This window comes from Calonectris borealis, chromosome 17 (genome assembly GCF_964195595.1).
Source record: "Calonectris borealis chromosome 17, bCalBor7.hap1.2, whole genome shotgun sequence".
NCBI lineage: Eukaryota > Metazoa > Chordata > Aves > Procellariiformes > Procellariidae > Calonectris > Calonectris borealis.
The window spans coordinates 6,474,921-6,493,573 of NC_134328.1; the positions used below are offsets into that span (position 1 = coordinate 6,474,921).

The following is an 18,653-nucleotide window of genomic DNA, read 5'->3' on the forward strand; positions in this document are numbered from 1 at the left end:
AGGAGCCGACGTCAGGTCACGGCTCCGGCGCAGAGGGAGCAGCAAGGGCGGCTAGGCAGAGCGGGGAGCAGGCTGCCTTCTCAGCGGTGGCTTTCCACATTAAGCAGCTCCACGGCTCCTTGCTTTCCCTCAGCAAGGCCAAGAGCCTTGTCCATGTTACACCAAATGCCCCAAAGCCCGGGGAGAGCAGAGGCGGAGGGGCGGCGGGACGGGTGTGTAAGCGGGAGCTGCACCAGCTCCAGGGGATCTTCCCTGGAAAGCAAAAAGTACAAGTTCCCAGTGCCCTCTGCAGGAGGAAGCACAGCCCTTTTCCCCCAATTTTGGGGCCTTCCAGGAGGGCAGTGAGCAGCGGGATGGGCGTCTGTCACACACGGCGTGCTCTGTCCCCCGTGGGACAGCCCAGCGTGGGGCAGGGACCCGGAGGTCCACCTGCCCGTCCCCAGGGGCTTGCGGGGGAGAAGTCATTTTGCACATTGATGTGTGCGTTGCTTTGCTGCAGGAACTTGGGGTCCCCGATAGCGTGGCCGTGGCTGTTCCCAAGAGACACCTGAAATAACCAACACGGGGCAAAGAGACGGTGCTATTTATTCCCAGGGGAAATCCAGCTTGGTTAACTGAGAGGTTTGGGTTTTGCACAGCAGAGCTGGGGCTTAACTTTACACTTGCTTTTTTGTCTCTTCTTTTATTTGGTACTTAGGGAAAAACAAGGGGAAAAAAATGAAGAGATGGAAAAATAAGACTCCCCTAAAGCAGGGATTGCCGAAACAATTCCTTAAACCTCACACGTCTCCATCGAGGAATTGGAGCGAGCAGCGTTGCACAGATTTACTTGTTTACTTGCAAACGCCCTTCCTGAAGCCTCACTGCTGCCCCGGGGAGCTCCCTCCCTCGCCACGAACCCCGCGCCAGGAACGAGGGCCCCGCTCCCGGGGTCTCGCCGATGAAGCTCACAAGAAATGCCCACGCCGGGCTGTCGGAGGGCGCCCCGGGGAAGCGTGCAGCGTGGCATTGCCCTTTCTGCCCCTGCTTTGCTGGGAAGAGAAAGCTTTTTGGCAAACAGCAGCCGTGGAGCCGGTGTGGCTTTGCCAGAGGCTGGCTGTGGCGGTCAGCTGTAATTAAGAGCAGGAGGTTACTGCGGGGGGGTGACGGGAGAGGCTGACACCCGCGGCCGGTCACTCGGGGGGTGGCAGAGGTAGCTGCATCCCGGGTGTATGAGCAGCCCCGCATTGCTCGGTGGCTGTTCTGTGGCGTCCCAGGGCGTTTGGGGGTTTGCTGACGCCCCAGGAGACCACTGCCCTTCCCTCGGGGGTGTAAGCGCTTCCCACCAGGGCTGCAGGGAAGATGCTGAGACACATGGAGCTGGTGGGACAGCGGGGAAATGGTGCACTGCGGCTCTGGGACCAGCGGCGTGGGGAGGTCCCAAAGGCTGGGCTGGCCTGGCGTGACACAGCGCTGCATGGCACGCGGCCCATGGCGCAGCATGGCACAGCAGGTACGGCACGGCAGGGCACGGCACCGCATCACAGGGTGCAAAATGAAACAGCATGGCAGGAGGTGGCATGGCACGCCGCGGTGTGGCACAGCGTCGTACAACGTGACATGGAGCGGCTTGGCATGGCAGCATACGGTATGATATAAAATGCCATGGCATAACATGACAGAACATGGCATGGCATGGCATGGCATGAGCATGGGCGCAGCACCCGGCGCGCCCTTACGCCGCGTCCCCTTTAAGGCGCCAATGGCGCGCTGAGCGCCGCGGACGGCTCGGCCAATCAGCGCAGCCCACATCCTCGCCGAGGGCCGCCCCCGCCCGCCGCCGAGGGCTGCCGGGCGGCCCGTACCACTCCCGCCGCCCAGGGGAGCCGCCGCTGCCGCTTCTCGGGCGGGCCCGCCGCCGCCCGCTCCCCTCCCGCCCGCCGCGGTCTGCTCTTTTTCACAGTTTCGCGGTGTCCGCAGCGGGCGCCCATGGGGCTAAGGCCCCCTCGCAAAACACGCCGTCCCTCCCGCCTCCCCCGTGGCGCGATGGTGCGGGCCGGGCCGGGGCGGGGCGCGGCGCGGGGCGGAAGCGGCGCCGTGGTCCAGGCGGCGGGCGGCATCATGGCGGCGCCGGGTGAGGCGTGGGCCGCGGCGGGGAGGGGGCTGAGGGAGGGCGACGCGGCGGGCGCGGCCCTCGGTGCGGCGGGGAAGGGCCGCGGGGTAACTCGCTTGTCTCTCCGCAGGCCCGCGGCTGCGTCTGGCGGCGGCCCTCAACCTCCTTCTCCTCCTCGCCGGTGCCCAGGCCCTGGCCCCCAGCCACCGCCTCACCGCCCGCGACCTGGCCCGGCTGAGGGCGGCGCTGGAGCGGCCCTTCGCCGACCTGCAGGCCGCCTTCTACTCCATCGTGGGCCTCGGCAGCCTGGGGGTGCGGGTGGCGGACGAAAAGGTGAGCGGTTGAGGGCCCGGCGGGGCCGCCGGTGCTGCCGCTCCCCCAGCCCTCGCCCCGCGCTCTCCGCCGCCGGCACCGGCTTTCCTGCGCGCCCGGGGCCGTGCGGCTCCGCGCACGGGCGCTTTGCTGTGCTGAGGGCCTGGAGGCGCGGCACAGCAGCAAGGGATGAGGCGTAATGAGTTTCTCTGTCGTGCTCCGCTTTCACAGTACTGTCAGGAAAATGCAAAGCATACGTGCGTTGTGTTCTTAGAGCCATCGCTGCACATCGTTGCTAATTACTGACAATCTTTCAGGTGTGCTATTTGAATAAATTGTATCTTTGGGCAGTAACATGCCACGAGCTCTCTTACACTTACTGTTTCTAAATGGTGGTTCCAGGGCTCGCTCCTCCGCAGCCTGTTGTGATATTACTGTAGCTATCAAGTCGCTTCACTGTTCTGTGAAAAAGTTTTCTGCCTGGGGCATGTTTGCTTCGCTGTCCTGTTAAATAGAGCTCTCCTTATTTCGTTTCAATTCCAACGCCGAATTCAGCCAGGTCACTTGATCTTGCTATTTTTATATATAAAATATGTTCCCTTGTGTGCAGACTAGAACCAAAGGCTTGTGGTGTCAGCATTACTGCCCTTTCATGTCTTTAAGCATTTCTACTTTAAATGTTGCAGGTTGTCATTATAACAACCTGCTTACATGCAGGTGCGTGCTTACCTATGCACCTCAGCTGTAAACATAAGTTTGTTTTTTCCTCATAAATTGAGCTAGTTCAGTGGTTCTAAACCGTTTGGACTTAGTTTCTCCTTGAGTGTTGTGCATTTGCACCACAAAATCTTAACTGTGAGGCTCCTGAAGATGTTGTGGTTCACCACGCTGCACACCTTGCTGTGGTCGGTTACTGGTCATCTGCGGGCTAGTCTGGGAATTGCTGCTTTCGTTTATGTCGGTGTGGCTGGTTTTTTCAGTAGTTCCTAATTTTGGCAGTGATACTACAGCCTTTGCTTCTGTAGGTAAACAGTAATTATTTATTTGTTCCTTGAGGTTTGTGATGAGACTTTTTTCCGGACAGTGTACCTCTTCATGGGGTGAGACTATTTAAAAGGTAGAGGTAGTAAAAATAATAGCTAGGCATAACACTTGAACATATATCAGTATTCCTAGGTAACTGTAGCATTAAAGTCCTGTCCTACTTTTAAAGACCTAGTCTCCATATACACAAATCACTGGTCTTTGAGTATGAGCAGTTAAATTCTTGATTATTTTCTGGTTAAAATGGAATCTTAACTGACAACTAGACAGATGGATCATTAATAATAAACTGGCTACAGATTAATGAGCAGTCTCATTGCTTGCCTTCATACTGTAGCTGGTTACCCGGCTTTTCTTTCTGTATGCTTTGAAGTTCTATATTCTGCATCCATTAATGATTGTGTGTGATATACAGCTGGGAAGGAAGCTTGCCCACAGAGTTTCTGCTCATCTGTTCTCTATCCTGGGAGATTTTCCCTACTAAATATAGGCATGGGACTTTTATTTTGATAGGTTTTATAATTATACTCAATTTAAATTTGAATTCTGGTTGCAGTTGAGTTTATGCGAAAATCGCTTATCTCTTTTAGCAGGAACCACCTTTGTTTCTGTGCAGCACTTAATAGATCTGGGGGGTTCTAGGCTCTGCTGCATCACAAATATTACTAGGGATTTCATTTGCCTTTTTTCAGTACAAAAATGCACAGCGGTGTACATGAAATTGTCTTGAGTGTGTCATTTAAATCGCCTCTCAGTGGCTTAGGTCAGGACTGTTGCCATAGGTCAACTTCTCTTTCTTCACAGGCTGCATGCAATTTCATCAAGTCTCACGTGGACTCCAGCAGCGTTGATTCCCTCTTCTACGCTGCACAGTCCATCCAGGTCCTGTCTGGCTGTGAGGTGAGTTTGGAGCCCTGAGCTCTGAAGACAGATGTGACCAAGGAAATATTTACCTTGATCTTTTTATTGGTTTTATTTTGTGCATAACTTACACCTTTACTTTCTTTTAGTGTTGTCTCTTTGGTAAATAACTTATGAATTGTCTGGGAGTACTCTATACGAGGCAAAGTGTAAAGATATAAAGCAAGTATTTGGTCCAGACTAATTCTGAGGGGATGTTTCTTGATTAAACATTGGTGGCTAAGAAAAAGGGAGCCAGCACATTTTAATACAATTCACAGCAGCTGTGAATTAAAAACTCTTTGGGTGGATGATAAACTGCTTGGATGTGAACCTTGTGTTGAAACACTGCAGTGACACAAATGCAGCCCACCCTTGCTGAATTGTGGGTGGGTTATCCAAGCCCATTTTTCATCAGTACCACCAGCTGCTGCACAATGATGTGGTGCCAGATGAAAAGCAGTAGCAGGTTACCAGGATAAATCTGAATCATTAGGTTATCCTGACTAATTGACAGTTGAGAGCAAAATGTAGGGATTTAATTAAACTAAAAGGTAATGAATGATAAAGGGCTTTTTTTCCAAAAGCTTATAGTAGTTCACCAGTCAAGTGTGTTGCTCCAGGAAGAAATAGTAGTGACTAGAAGGCCTTGTTTTTTCAAGTGTGAATCAGAGTATTCCCTGTGTTCTTCCTCAGGTTACTGTTTCAAATGAGACCAGGGAGCTGCTGCTTGCAGCTGTCAGTGAGGATTCCTCAATCACCCAGATCTTCCACGCCGTTGGGGCCCTGAGTGGCTTTGGCCTTCCTTTAGCATCTCAGGAAGCACTTAGTGCTCTTACTGCTCGTCTTAGCAAAGAAGAAAATGTGCTGGCGTAAGTCTTTCAGATGGAAATGATTCACTGTCGCATGTTTATCTTCTAAGCCATTGGATTTTGGAGTAAAGGGTATTTTAACAGTTAATTTTTGTAATATAGATGTAGTAGAGTAGGTGCTGTGTTTTCATTTCATGTATTTGTCCAGTTCATTGGTGTCCCTCTGGGGCAATGAAAAATATGGTTTTGAGCTATTTTCTGTGTGATTTTGCAAATAAGCCTATGTATTCAGTTTAGTTCAAGAATAATGGTCATCCCAAAGAAGCCTCCTCTTTTAAAAAGATTCACAACAAATTTTTTACTTAATACCCAGCCATGGTTCTGTGTCGTTTATGGTTGCAATGGACTTGATGCTCTTCCTCAGCCCTGTTGTTTGTAGGTTGGGATGGCTGTACTGTGAGGTGGAAAAAACATGCCAGTGAGCAGAAGGAATCTTGGCATTTATCACCAAAGAGTTAAGTAGTTTTACTGTGAAAGGAGGGAATAGAGATTTCCTTAAAAGCTAGGGAAGAAAGGGAGACTTTAAAACTTGCTTTGTTGACCAAAAAAATGAATTCCTGGAAGCCTCAGTAACAAGTCTGGGGATCTCTGCTATGCAGGGATCCAAGTTTGGTTTCTTCTCTGCCTTTGAATCTATGAGTTTATTGCAGTGCTGATGCAGCTAAAGTGGCATTCCCTAATCAAAATTCTAAGTTTCCACTAAATCACTTCAGATTCATTGCCTTGAGTCAACTGAATGCAGTAACAGTTGTTTTACACTTCATTCAGAATAGAAACTGTAATTGCTTTGATTTGAATGATGCTTGGCTTTTAAGGAAGGAAAATCATACAATTGTTTGGTTTTGTTTGTTGTTTTTTAAGAACCATCCAGGCTTTGGAGACGGCATCTTACTTGTCCCAGCAGGCAGATCTAAGTGCCATTGTTGAGGAGATAGAGGTAGGAACAAGCTGTGCTCTCTAATTATTCAGGAATTTGTTAGACCTCTGTAGTACTAAAAGATGTATTAATGTGAAATACAAAATGAAAAACCAACCTGGCTAATTCCTTGCCTGCTTGATGTGGGTTGGGTTGGCTCTTCCTTTCCAGCAGATATTTCTTCTGGACTTTTAACTGGTTTGCAGTGGACTGAGATACAGAAAGTCATGACTTTTAAATATAATTAAATCCACTAAAGGCTGAAGGTTTCTTTTTCTTCCTGTTTCTAAATTACTATTGCAAAATACCTCAGTGATCCCATATAGATACTCTTGATTACAGGCCTAACAATGGAGTTAACTTCTGTGGATCTACTAAAATGCAATTTAAATGTCAGTAACTCTTTCTGTCAGGATCTTGTTGCTCGCCTGGATGACTTGGGTGGAGTTTATCTGCAGTTTGAAGAAGGAATTGAGACTACTGCACTGTTTGTTGCTGCTGCCTATAAGCTGTCGGACCATGTGGGTACGGAGCCAGCAATGAAGGAGGTCTGTATCTGCTTTTTCCTCCCTTGCACGCTGTAGCTCACAAAAAGGATCTGCCTAGTCCCTGTTGTGCAGCGCAAGAGGCCGGTATAACTGGGAAGAATTTCTACTGGAAAAAATAATGAGCGCACTCATTGAAAGGGACATCTCAGAGGGAATGCTAAGTAACAGAATCTAGGAGGAAATTCCACCTTCAAGATCACAGGCTGAATTTAGTTTGTTTTTTCTTCTTTTTCAAATGTACAGAAGGAAATTGCAAGTGAGGCCTAGTTTTTCTTTGTTTATTGAGACAAGCTGTTGAAAAAAAACCTCTTGTTTCAGAGTTTGTTCTGGTATTTGGCACTTGTCTAGCACTTTCCAGCATTTCAAAGTGTTTTGCAAATGTTATTTACCTGTGAGGAAACACAGGCACCCTAGTTTGGGGTGCCCAAAAGGGAGACAACATTAGTATTGTACGCCTACAGGAATCCAGATGCAAAAACTTGTTGCCTAAAATGAAAGACTGGAAATTCCTTTAGAGCTTGATTAAGCTAGAAATCATTACTGCGAGCTATCCACTTCTTGTTTTTTTTTTTTCCACAACAAGTTAACTGAGTTAGACGTACTTTTGATTGAGAGTGGCAGCTCCCTAAAGCACAAGCCAAAGTGGCAGGGTTGAGACAGAAGCCAGTGTAAAACATCTGAGTTCAGTCCTGGCTCTCTTCCATGCTGCTGCCAAACAGACTAATGCAAAGTAATTTTGATGTCATTTTTGAGGAGGTGATTCTGCTACACACAATTCAAACTGTCAGTGTCCAAATGATGTTTAAAAAAAAGACCAATTAAGGAAAATTGTTTAGTGTTGTTTCAGAATTGTGCTGTCGGAAGTGCTATTGTTGGGGCTTAAAGCTTTATCTTTTGTGAATGGTGAGAGTGCCTCCAGAATGCCACAAAACTCTCTTTAAAAATTAACACGTAGTATTTGAAAAAATAGCTCCCCTTTTTTTTCCCCACAATTTAAATGAGAGTGTTAGTTGCCGATTAAAGTCTGGAGCTATGCCATGACCTCCATATAAATGAAAAACACTGCAGGATTTGCACTATGCAGGAGTTTTTTGTAGCATCTGTCTGGATGCTTTCTCTAGTTATGTCATGTGCGTTGGTGCTCATTAATACAAGTAGGAGGGTAAAAATTTGAGATGCAGTGAATTTCATTTAAAAGTGTTCTTTGTCTGTAGATTACTAAATTGTATGCCAATTGCTTTATTTGGGATTGCCTTTGATTATTCTCATTTCTGATTAGAATTTAGCCCACAATCCTTTGCCTGGATCAAAGTACAGGTAACCAAACCCTGTGTTTTCCAGACTAGCAGGGAATAATGGAAGAATCTGAATAATATGGCATAATGTGGCGCAGATGCATTAACCCTACAAAGTCAGACTGGAAAACCAGCTGGGGGACTCCATCCCACTCCTACTTTGGAGAGAACAAATTAGCTTTGGCACATCCCAGAGCCAGAGCTGGCTCTGTGCTCCTGGTGGTACTGCTTTAAAGCTAATCCTCTTAGCTTGAGGACACTGAGCCTAAGGGGATAAGCCTGCATGGGCCTAGACTGGCTCCTTTCAGAGCCTTTAGGATGCTTTGCATCACCTTTCTGTGGCCTTCCCAGCTTGGCAGGTAGCCAGGACATCTAGCCTAGTCCTTCTCCACTGTATGAAGGCAATTGTACAGCTCCTGGAGCCAAATTGTCTTTTTGCAGCTGCGTGCACTCTGGATAGTTGAGCTGACAGCATCTTCCATTCTGAAACACATAGTTTGAAGAGGTAGATCCAAATTTTGGTTTTGCAAGTTTTCAGCACAATTACAGCGATTGTGGCTGGAACCTCCCAGGCAAGAATAAGAATGCTAATGTGACATTCAAAAGGTAGCTAATTTTGGGTTACCTCATAACTTGAGTTATTTTTAAAGCAAATGGGAAATTAAACAGTCTTTATGAATGATGTTTTTATTAATAACATTATACTGAGCCAGTTTGCAATGTTGTGGTAAGCTACTGGTGCTTATATGTGATTTGCTTTTCTTCTTTTCAGGATCAAGTTATCCAGTTGATGAATGCAATTTTTAGCAAGAAAAACTTTGAGACACTCTCAGAGGCCTTCAGCGTTGCTTGTGCCGCAGGTTCTTTATCTCGGAACCGTTACCACTTGCCTGTCATTATTGTCCCCGATGGACCTGCAGCTGTGTCTCACCATCAGCCCGTACTCAGGGTGAGTCCTTAGCCCCAAATCTTAACTCATCTCTTGGCTCAGTCTTTAGTGCTGTAGGTCTGGGCTGACTGAATGAGTAAGGTGATGTCTTTCATTTTTGGCTCCAGGACTCGTGTTGCAGTAGATGTGGGGTTTTAGGGCTTTTATGAAGGGATTCTTAGGAACCTCTGCTTACGCAGGGCTTACCAGACGCTACCTCGAGAAGGCACTGTGTGGAAGCCAGCTCTGCTGATTACAAACTTCAGCTTTCCTGGTTATGTTAGAAAGAACTAGGTGAATCTGGGATGCTGGGCAGGGGAGAATTCTGGGTGTATAATGCAGAGGGATAGTGAGTCATCTGTGCTCCTGCATTCCTTGTGGGACAACAGGTTTCACAGAAATTCTTGGTTTTCTCTTGTAGCTACAAGTGACCGATGTTATGTCCCAGCCACTGACTCAAGCTTCTGTAAAGCTTGACTACGCCAAGTCTGCATCTAGCAAAGCCGCTGTCCTTCAGCAGACAGCATTTGCTCTGTCAGGGTAAGAATATAATCTTATTTTTACAGTTTGTAAGGCAAACAGGTGTTATTTAAACAGTGTTGGAGTTAGTTTCCTTATGTGTTCTTCCACCAGAGAAATGTTTGTATGATGGAAAACTCAAAATGCTGTAGTTGCGTTTGGTTGGTAACGGGTGACTGAGCGCATTTGATAACGATGGTGAATTTCTGTTGCTTTTTCTTTTGATTGGGAGTGGGAAATTGCAGTGTTGTTCTGACTTCGGGGGCACTTTGAAGAAGTCTTTTCCCGCTGCACTTAGCTATGTTAGTTTTGTGCTGCATTTGTCTGCCTGCTTAATCTAGCATATTTGGAGACTTCTTGGTAGCAAGATGTTACCTATTCGTAGGCTGCTGTTAGTGTCCTAGAGGATACTTAACACCTTGCTTTTTTCTTTTATAGAGACGTCTTTGAGCTGAACTTCATGAATGTGAAACCTGCAAGTGGATATTATGATTTCTCTATCAGTGTTGATGGAGATAAGCGGTTTATTGCTAACAAAGTTGAGGTGGGTATGCTTTTTGATAGCATTTTAATTCTGTGCCTATTCACTCAAACAGCTTTTTATTTATACCCATTAAGGATGTTGCCAGTTGTATGGCATTTTTATCACATGTTTTTCTGTAATGCATTGGATTTTGACTCAGGATTATGACCAGTAACCAGATTAATATATGATCAAAAGAGATTTGTGTAAATTTCAAAACTGACTTGTCACTTAGATGCTGATCTTACAGCCTATGGACAAAGGCTAACAGTGGAAGTGTTTATATAGCAACCCCAAGTAGCTATGCAAAAACGATTACTAAGAATGTTCTTCAGAGCGTTCAAGATTTGAGTCTGTAAATCTCAAGACTTGACTAGCAGTTGTCTAGTGATTGCCTGATGTATGGAAGCTGAGCATTTGTTGTTGTCTGTTTATATAAGCTCCAGAGCCCTGGAAAAGAGTCAAGGGGTTCTTTTGGCGTCTCCTAACTGTGTATATGGTAATGCTTTTGTAGTGGAGAAACAGTGACCAAAGCAAATGCAAATGAAGTCTTCATTTCATGTATACATACCGCCTTTTTGGTGGCAAAAGCTGTTATACCACACCTTTCTGAAGAAGAGTTAAACCACTCAGTTTTACTTTCCTGAAGTTTGTTACAGTGAGAAGAATGTGACCTCTGTGACTATTCGTATAGTCGCCCCATCACTGGAGAATGCTCTTCTCCAGTGATGTCTATTCCCAGGGTTAGTTTTTGCCCTCAATTGGCTATTTAAGGAGAAGATTAGCTTTTAACGTCTTCCAACGTAGTCAGTTTGGAGTGGAGGAAGAAACTTATTTACAACTGCTGACCTTTACTCTGTGTATCAAATTGATGTTGTCATTGTAGTAGTAATGGCACTTAAGAGTGTCAAAAGGGGATTGATTGGTCCTGCTTAAGCTCGCTGCTGGCACATAGAGGTACCGGTAGGAATGCATTAACGCTGGGGCAGCTTTGTGTGAACCGCTTCTAATAAGACACATTGTTATGGGGGAGGACTGCTGGGGGAACTGCTTTTTTTCCTTACTGTTATTAGCATTAATTGTCCTTAATGCACCATCGTTTTGACAGTAATGAGCTAAACCAGTGGGTTATTACTCCAGGCAGAGACTACATTTCCTGGCATTAAAATATTTGAGAGATGTTTGTGTACTGTTCAGTTGGAGGGGCTGTGTGCAGCAGCTCTGAGTTGCTTTCACATAACTTTTTAAAATTGAGTATTTCATTAGTCCAGGTTTCTTTGCTCCCGTCTTGGAACAAACTAAGGCTTTACTAAAGTTAGCATGAATAGACTACATGTTAATGGATCCATTTTCAGGGGTAACCTCTATCTTCAATTACACTTTTTTTTGTAAAGGAACTGCCAAAATTGTTGTGTTTGAAGTCTGACCTGAATATTTTGATTTATGTTTTTACATATTTTTCCCACAGGTTCCCTGTGAATTATTTTTCAGGGTGGGGGTATGGGACTGGTTCACATGAGCAAACCTGTAATAACAAATTGTGGTATATGATGAAAAATATCTCAGCAGTGAAACTTTAATTCTCCAGGGCAGCATTTGTAAGCTGTGAGAACAAAAGTGCTAATTAAAAACTACAGACTGCAGTAACTGCTTATGTTTGAGAGAAGGATTGAAATCAGTCAAACCCACCGAGGTTCACTGCCTGGATGGTCTGTGGTTTGGGACTGGGGACGGGGCAGGAAGTCATTTCTCTGCTTGGGGTTTGTACTGCACTTAGCACAAAGGAGCGTGATAAATGGCAGGGCCTTATTGGCTGCCCTGCACTAAGTGATAAATGCTGTGACTCCGAAGGAAAGCTTGCTGAACAAAGTGCAGGTCTGCAGGAATGCTTTGGCTTTTGCCTGCTGGTAATAAAATCAGCAGAAACCTGTTAAGCTTTAGGAGCCCACAAAGGCATAACTGGTTGCTGTCCGGAGGCCTCTCATCTCAAATTGCTATCCAGTAAGCAGAAGTACATATGCACATGCAGTTTTAAGTTGTATCATATGTGATGTAATCTTTAATAGCTAGTTTCTGCTAGTTCAAAAGGAAGACTAGTTGGATCTGGATAGTTGCACTGTTTCATTAAAAACTTCTCCAAAGGGCAGCTAACTCCAGCATGACCGAGAAGCTGGTGTCTTCAGAGCTGGCTGCTTGTGCAGGGAGGAGGGGGATGGGTTAGGGTTAGTGACTGGTGCAGCAGCTTTGCCAGAAGGTAAATTGCTGTAGATCCTTCTCTTCAGGTTACGTTCTGTCTTTGGCTTAGTGTAAGACCCTCTTTGGGGAAGGGGACAGAAGAGCTAAAGCTTCTTGACCATAATTAGTATACATGGAGCGCTCTGAGTAATTTTGTATTGTGTTTTGTTACAGCTGAAAGTAAAAGTTTCCACGGAAGTTGGGATTACTAATGTAGATCTTTCTACTGTGGATAAAGATCAGAGCATCGCACCAAAAACAACCAGGTAAAACGACTCAGTGTGTGATCCTGTAAGGGGCAACTCTGACTCTAGATTGGAGGTCTTCTGAGCTTTACCTACTTCAGGCAAACCAGAGGAATCTTGTATTGGAATAACTGCAGAGTTATACCCATGCTGTTTCTCTTAAACCTGTGAGTTCATTGGAAGAATACTGATTATTTTTATAGGTGGTTTTCCTTAATACTGAAATAAGTACTAACAGAAGCCAGGCAACCTGAGTCTTCTCTTCCGTTGTTGGCACCTCTCCATAGCAAAAGCGAGTTAAAATGATTGTGTTAATGCTTCTGGTATTATTGGGCTTTGGCAGAGATGCTCTAAAGCAGCATGTACACTGTATTTGGGGGGTGTGGCTGTACCATTGCTAGGTGCACTTGAAGTTAATGTAATCGGTTTTTTAACTGACATCAGTTAGAATGTAATGTATGGAATTTAGGTTGCATAGCCTCACTGAGGCCCCTCTGTGTCTGTTGATATAGCCTTCCTGTGCTGAAGTTTGTCTGTTTTTTCTGTTCTGCTGCCATCACACCTTTAGTTGCAGCATAGTCTTGGCTAAATGGAATGCAGGGTGTAGTATTAGCAAAACCTTCTTCTGGTGTTCCTTTGAACCTTACAACAAACAACTGTTTTATTTGAAAATGGGCAAGGTATGTAGCTCACAAAAATCCTGCTAAAAAATTCCATTCATTTCTTTTCGTTAAATTTATGGTGGAAGAGAAAGACATGTTAGTTCACCTTTTTGATAAAATAGCTCATCTGTGCTGAGTAGACTGCAATACTGCTAGACAGGTTTGCATGCCTAGGTTTCATTGAACACTAGGCCTTCTCGTGGAAGATCACCTCAATTCTGTATGGTTTTTTTCCTCCTAGGGTAGCTTACCCAGCCAAAGCCAAGGGCTCATTCACTGCTGACAGCCATCAGAATTTTGCTTTATCCTTCCAGCTGATAGACGTGAACAGTGGAGCTGAACTCATCCCTCACCAGGTTAGGACAAATTTTTGTCATTGGTGTGTCACTGAGATGTTCCATCTTGAAGCATCTGAGGTGACAGTTGCTCTTGAAAAGATTTGATAGGTTTTGAGAAGCCTCATGTTTCTGACATGGACTGTGAAAGATCACTGATCTTGGTAGATGGGAAGTGGATTCAGTTCATTTGTTTGTTATGGCTGTACCTTAAATGAAGCCTCTTCTGGCTGTGGTACTGTGTCTTATTTAACTCAACAAAATGAGTGCAGGTAGCCTGCACTGTAAAAGCACACTTCTGATTTTTTATTATAGATTCTTTGTTTAAAAAGTCCTTGAATGTAGACTTTCTTTAATTTTTTTTTCTGTATAAAATAGAAAAGAAAGGGAAAAAAACCCAACAAAAACCATATGTGCATACATCCCTGTTGCATATACCCTGTCAAGTAACATTCAATATATTGCCCTGTACCTCAAGTGGGCCACTGGACGGTCTTGGTCCTGTGCTAGTGTAGTTACTCGAAGAGACATAGAACTTTGCTGATTTGCAGGGGTCTAGACACCAGGGCTCCCAGTTTGTACTCCAACTTTTGTTAATGTTTGCTTTTCGATTTTGGGTGTAAATCTCTTGCTTTGCTGGCATTTGTAAATGCACTATGAGATATTCTGGAAATGTTACAATCTTTCCTTTCAGACTTTTGTCCGACTTCACAACCAAAAGACTGGCCAGGAGGTAGTGTTTGTTGCAGAACCAGATAGCAAGCATGTATACAAGTTTGAACTGGATACCTCTGAGAGAAAGACTGAATTTGACTCTGCCTCTGGTACCTACACTCTTTACTTGATAATTGGAGATGCCACTCTGGAAAATCCAATCCTGTGGAATGTGGTATGTAGCTGGAAGTGTGGTGATGTGGTTTTGAGATTACTGGCAGCCTAACAGGAGGCATGGTACAGGCTTGGAAGAAAAAAGCTGAAATGTTTTGTTGTTTGTAGTGAACCAGAATCCTTTTGGCTATTTATGGGCTCTGAGGTTTGCTGTTCATTTTAAGTTTTTAAGTAAGCATCAAAGCAAGACAGAAATGAATATTCATTTCATCATGTGGTGGAACAGAAACTTCAGAACGTTTATGGGTTTGATTGTAATTTCACAGCAAGCACTTCAAGGTTTAGCCTTTCTGTGCTTGCTATGCTGGAAATAAGTCCAATTCTTAGCGATGGGTAAATGGCATTACCGCCCCTGTTTAGCATAAATTGCTTCTTAAAAAATCTGGTGGCTTTTTCTCATTTTTCTTTAAAAGTCATGTCAATCGTAGATTGAAAAATAAGGAAATAGGCCACAGTAATGGAATGGGTTTTATAAAACATTTAATACATTAAGATCAAACTTCATGAAGCTCCACGATTTCATTTCAGGCTGATGTTGTGATCAAATTCCCTGAAGAGGATGCGCCATCCACAGTCCAGTCCAAGAACCTCTTTGTTCCCAAACCTGAAATCCAGGTAGAGTCAAAAACAAAAATTATGTGCGAAGATGGGAGGACTAGTCCTACTAGTATTATTTATTCTCATCGTAATTTATTTTTGAAAAGTCATCTCTCATTAAAAAAAATTAATACTGTGTAAGTAATGTAATTAAAGGAAGATCAGAGTTACTGCTTAATGGAAAGAAATTTGTTGCAGTCCTCTGGAGTATGAATAAATAAGCTGTGTGTCCTACCTGTGAGAGAGCAACTGGTGTCACTGAGAAGATCCAAAACATGAAAATTTGACTAGGTAAGCACCACAGAAAACTCTCTGCTTCTGAAGATTTCTCTTGCTTCATTCCAGCCATCTGTGCTGATGACAAGCTAACAAGTGCTTCTGTGAGTGCAAGGAAAAGTTAACTGTGCAAGGGATCAGATGTGCTGAGGCAGAGGAATGCGTACCATCCGAAGGAACGTCTGGGAACAGCACCAGGGCTGCAGCTGGTCCTCTGGGGAGCCGAGAAGCTGCTCTGTTGGAATACTACTTACGAGTTGGTTTTGTTTGTTTGCAGCACCTCTTCAGGGAACCTGAGAAGAGGCCTCCCACTGTGGTATCTAACACTTTCACAGCATTGATTCTCTCCCCTCTGCTTTTGCTGCTTATTCTGGTGAGTGAATTGGGCCATAAAGAAGAAAATTTTTTCCCATCCAGTCCAAGGTTGCTTAGGAGGTTGGCCAGCTAAAGTACTTATTAAAACTCTTGGTTAATCATGACTAGCACAGCAGTGCTGCAGTTGTAGCTAGCAAATGTCAGTGCAGAGCGTTGGTCTGGTATTGCCTCTTTCCTAAACTTTTTTTTTTGAGTTTATAGTCAAAACAGAAAAACACTGCTGCCAAGTAGAAGTAGGTGGGTGAGTTTCTTCGGTGTGCTTCTGCTAGGGATGTTGAATAACAGTGGGCAGATTAAGTTACAACTAACATTAGACTTCTACAGGAGAAAAAGCAGTGATTCTGCTTCGCACTTAATATATCCATCACAACATTTGTGTTACTTAATCCTATCAGATTGGTTCCCATTTATGGACAGAATTGGTATTTGTGTGTCTGTAGTTGAAACATATACTGCTACTCACTGTATCATCAGATCAGTGTTTTAAACCTAATACAATACAAAATCTCATCTAGGCAAGTTAAATTACTCCTTATTTGGAGGATGAAACTGATCCCTTACTTGCTTGGCAGTAATTTCCCATTAGCTAGTCTCACTGAAAGTTGGCATGCAGATAGTCGTGTCCACTGGTCTCTGGAGTTCACAATGTAGATGTTGATGACACTTTAACGAAAAATGTCATTGCTACTGTTCCTGTTCTCCATCTTTCATGCCTTTCTCTTTTGTACTCTAAAAACTGAAATTGTTTTTATGAGCACACATCTTGTATCTGACGTGTTCTTTTGCTGTTCAAAAGCTGTTCTTTCGCTGAGTCCAAAACTAGAACCTTACCTTTTTTGTCTTTTTAATTAAAATTAATTCAGCTGGATAGAAATAGCAATGTTTATTTTTCTGGAAAACGTAGATTTGGAGAATACCCTCTCATCAGTTTAAGAAAAATAATTGCGGAACTGCCTTTGCTCAGTCAGAAGCAGCAGGAGAAATTTTCACTAAAGGAGCTCAACAGTGCTGTCTTTAGTAAAATTACTACTCTGTCCTCCTGTAGTAGGAAACAAGTGCTTCTATAGAGAATACACTGTATTCATTGAAGAACTTAAAACAAACAGGCTTGAAAGATACTGAAGTTTAAAATAAAACCTTGTGTTTACAAGGCCGTTGTAACTCAGGTTTTGTTTCTTTTCCTTTTAGTGGCTAAAGATAGGTGCCAACATCTCCAACTTCAGCTTTGCTCCCAGCACCATTGTTTTTCACATGGGACATGCTGGTAAGTGTCAGAGGCTTTCTGCTTTGTTTGACCTTCTCACCTGAGAGTTACAGATGAGAGTCCTGGTGGTTAATGGGCTTGCAGTCTATTAACTATAATGACATAATAGCATAACATTTGTTCTCTTGTTTTCATGTGCCTTCCTGCTTTTCATGACTGTTAATATGGTGATAAACCTGGTTTCGCCATAAGCTTGTAACAGCGGTCATTATCCGGGCTCCTGTCACACACCATTTATCTGTACTTAATAGAACTTCTTATTTCCAGAGGTCACTCTTTCTTTATTGTATGTTTATCCTTTGTAAGCAGGGAGTTTCTGTGAGGATTGAAACCCGCAGGACTGCCGTCTACATCTTTTCTTTAAAGCTTTTCCTGTGAAAGCCGCTCTTGTTCTTTGGCTGGACGAATTTTTTTCATCAGTTTTATTGTACCCTTGATTGCACAGTTATTTACTGTCTTGACAGAATTTCAAAAACATAGCAGGTTGGGAGAACATTGGATCGACTGTTTCCCAAATGACAGTGTATTGCTTAATCCAAACCAGTTTCCTTGGAAGCTTTATAAAGCTGTAAGCTCCTACAAACGTGCAAAGGCTAATATCCTCTATTGAAATCCAGAGTATCCTCCTCCTTTTAATAGCCCTTAATGTCTATAATATGTCCGTAATTCTGCCGTAAGAGGGTTGGTTGCAAGCCGTCAGTGTCACATTTTTCTCCAGTATGGAGACCCAGGTGCCTTCTTCCCCTGGCAATAACCTATAGTTTTTATATCTGCCATTTCAGAGCTTCAGAGATGAGACAGAAACCAAATGCTTAGGCCTGGCAGTACAGCGTAACAATTGTTCTGAGGATAACGAATGCTTGGTCTTTAAAATGCAATTTCAGCCATGGGCTCTGTCTTTTTTTTCACAGCCATGTTGGGACTCATGTATGTCTACTGGACTCAGCTCAACATGTTCCAGACTCTGAAGTACTTGGCGATTTTGGGTGGTGTCACATTCCTGGCAGGCAACAGGATGCTGGCTCAGAAAGCAGTAAAACGGTAAGTCAGGGATGGATGCATTGGTGGGAGCTGCTTTTAAAATCAGTGGGGAGGAGATCACATTGATGCTATCCTGTGTCAGTAACTGATAGAGTAATGAATGCTGCTTTTGATTCTTGGATCTTGTGTGTGGGGATGGGCTGCTCGGTCCCACTTTCTTTCCCAGTGGCTAGGGCAATGAGCTGCTCTCACTGAGACACGGCTAACTCCTCCTTCAGGGAGAATGGTCCACGTGGCCACTTGCTGAAGCGATCAGGCACACGGAGAAAGCAAAGGGTGGAAGTATGTGCACTTTGACATGGGGAAACCTACATTTAGCGAGATGCATTTACTGACAAATTTTTTTTACTACATGATATATCAAACTCTTAGAATATTGTTAGATAATGAAAGCTGCTATAAATGCAGAAGAGGCCCAACTCTTCCGTAGCTGTGCTTGTGAGATAAGTTTTAAGCGGAGGAAGGTACAGCAGGGATATCTTACTGCTGTATTCCCCTACCTAAAGGGGGATTATAGAGAAAAGGGAAGCAGATGCTTATCAGAGGTGTGCAGCAACAGGCAAAGTGACACACACAAGCAAGAAAAGGGAAGACTCTGGTAAATGTTAGGGATACAACATTCATTTTTGTACTGGCATTGGACTGATTCTTCACACTTGTCTTCTGCCATGGAGTGTCTCGTGAATGTGCCATGGCTTAGGCAGCCTGCAGGCAGTTTGCTGACCCAAGCTTCCCGTACAGTGCATTAATTAGGGGTCAGACCGTTCCCTCTCCTTCACTTCTGCC

The 18,653-nt window shown here is 44.4% G+C and overlaps 1 protein-coding gene across 5 annotated transcripts in view; it reads left to right on the top strand.

The window, feature by feature from the left end:
- Positions 1 to 1,830: 1,830 nt before the first annotated feature.
- RPN2 (ribophorin II) overlaps positions 1,831 to 18,653 on the top strand; it is a 47,132-nt gene continuing 30,309 nt past the window's right edge. For 3 of the 5 annotated variants that reach the window (XM_075166357.1, XM_075166359.1, XM_075166358.1), the window contains exons 1-16: positions 1,987 to 2,113; positions 2,223 to 2,425; positions 4,253 to 4,348; positions 5,045 to 5,220; positions 6,082 to 6,157; positions 6,550 to 6,684; positions 8,752 to 8,928; positions 9,329 to 9,447; positions 9,865 to 9,970; positions 12,359 to 12,450; positions 13,333 to 13,447; positions 14,121 to 14,315; positions 14,843 to 14,929; positions 15,465 to 15,560; positions 16,751 to 16,826; positions 17,738 to 17,867. In XM_075166357.1, coding sequence (XP_075022458.1) covers positions 2,026 to 2,113; positions 2,223 to 2,425; positions 4,253 to 4,348; positions 5,045 to 5,220; positions 6,082 to 6,157; positions 6,550 to 6,684; positions 8,752 to 8,928; positions 9,329 to 9,447; positions 9,865 to 9,970; positions 12,359 to 12,450; positions 13,333 to 13,447; positions 14,121 to 14,315; positions 14,843 to 14,929; positions 15,465 to 15,560; positions 16,751 to 16,826; positions 17,738 to 17,867 — 1,967 coding nt within the window. In that variant the 5' untranslated portion in view covers positions 1,987 to 2,025. Of the gene's footprint in view, positions 2,114 to 2,222; positions 2,426 to 4,252; positions 4,349 to 5,044; positions 5,221 to 6,081; positions 6,158 to 6,549; positions 6,685 to 8,751; positions 8,929 to 9,328; positions 9,448 to 9,864; positions 9,971 to 12,358; positions 12,451 to 13,332; positions 13,448 to 14,120; positions 14,316 to 14,842; positions 14,930 to 15,109; positions 15,203 to 15,464; positions 15,561 to 16,750; positions 16,827 to 17,737; positions 17,868 to 18,653 lie in introns of those variants that run through there. The other 2 variants (XM_075166356.1, XM_075166360.1) reach the window with 2 other exon arrangements.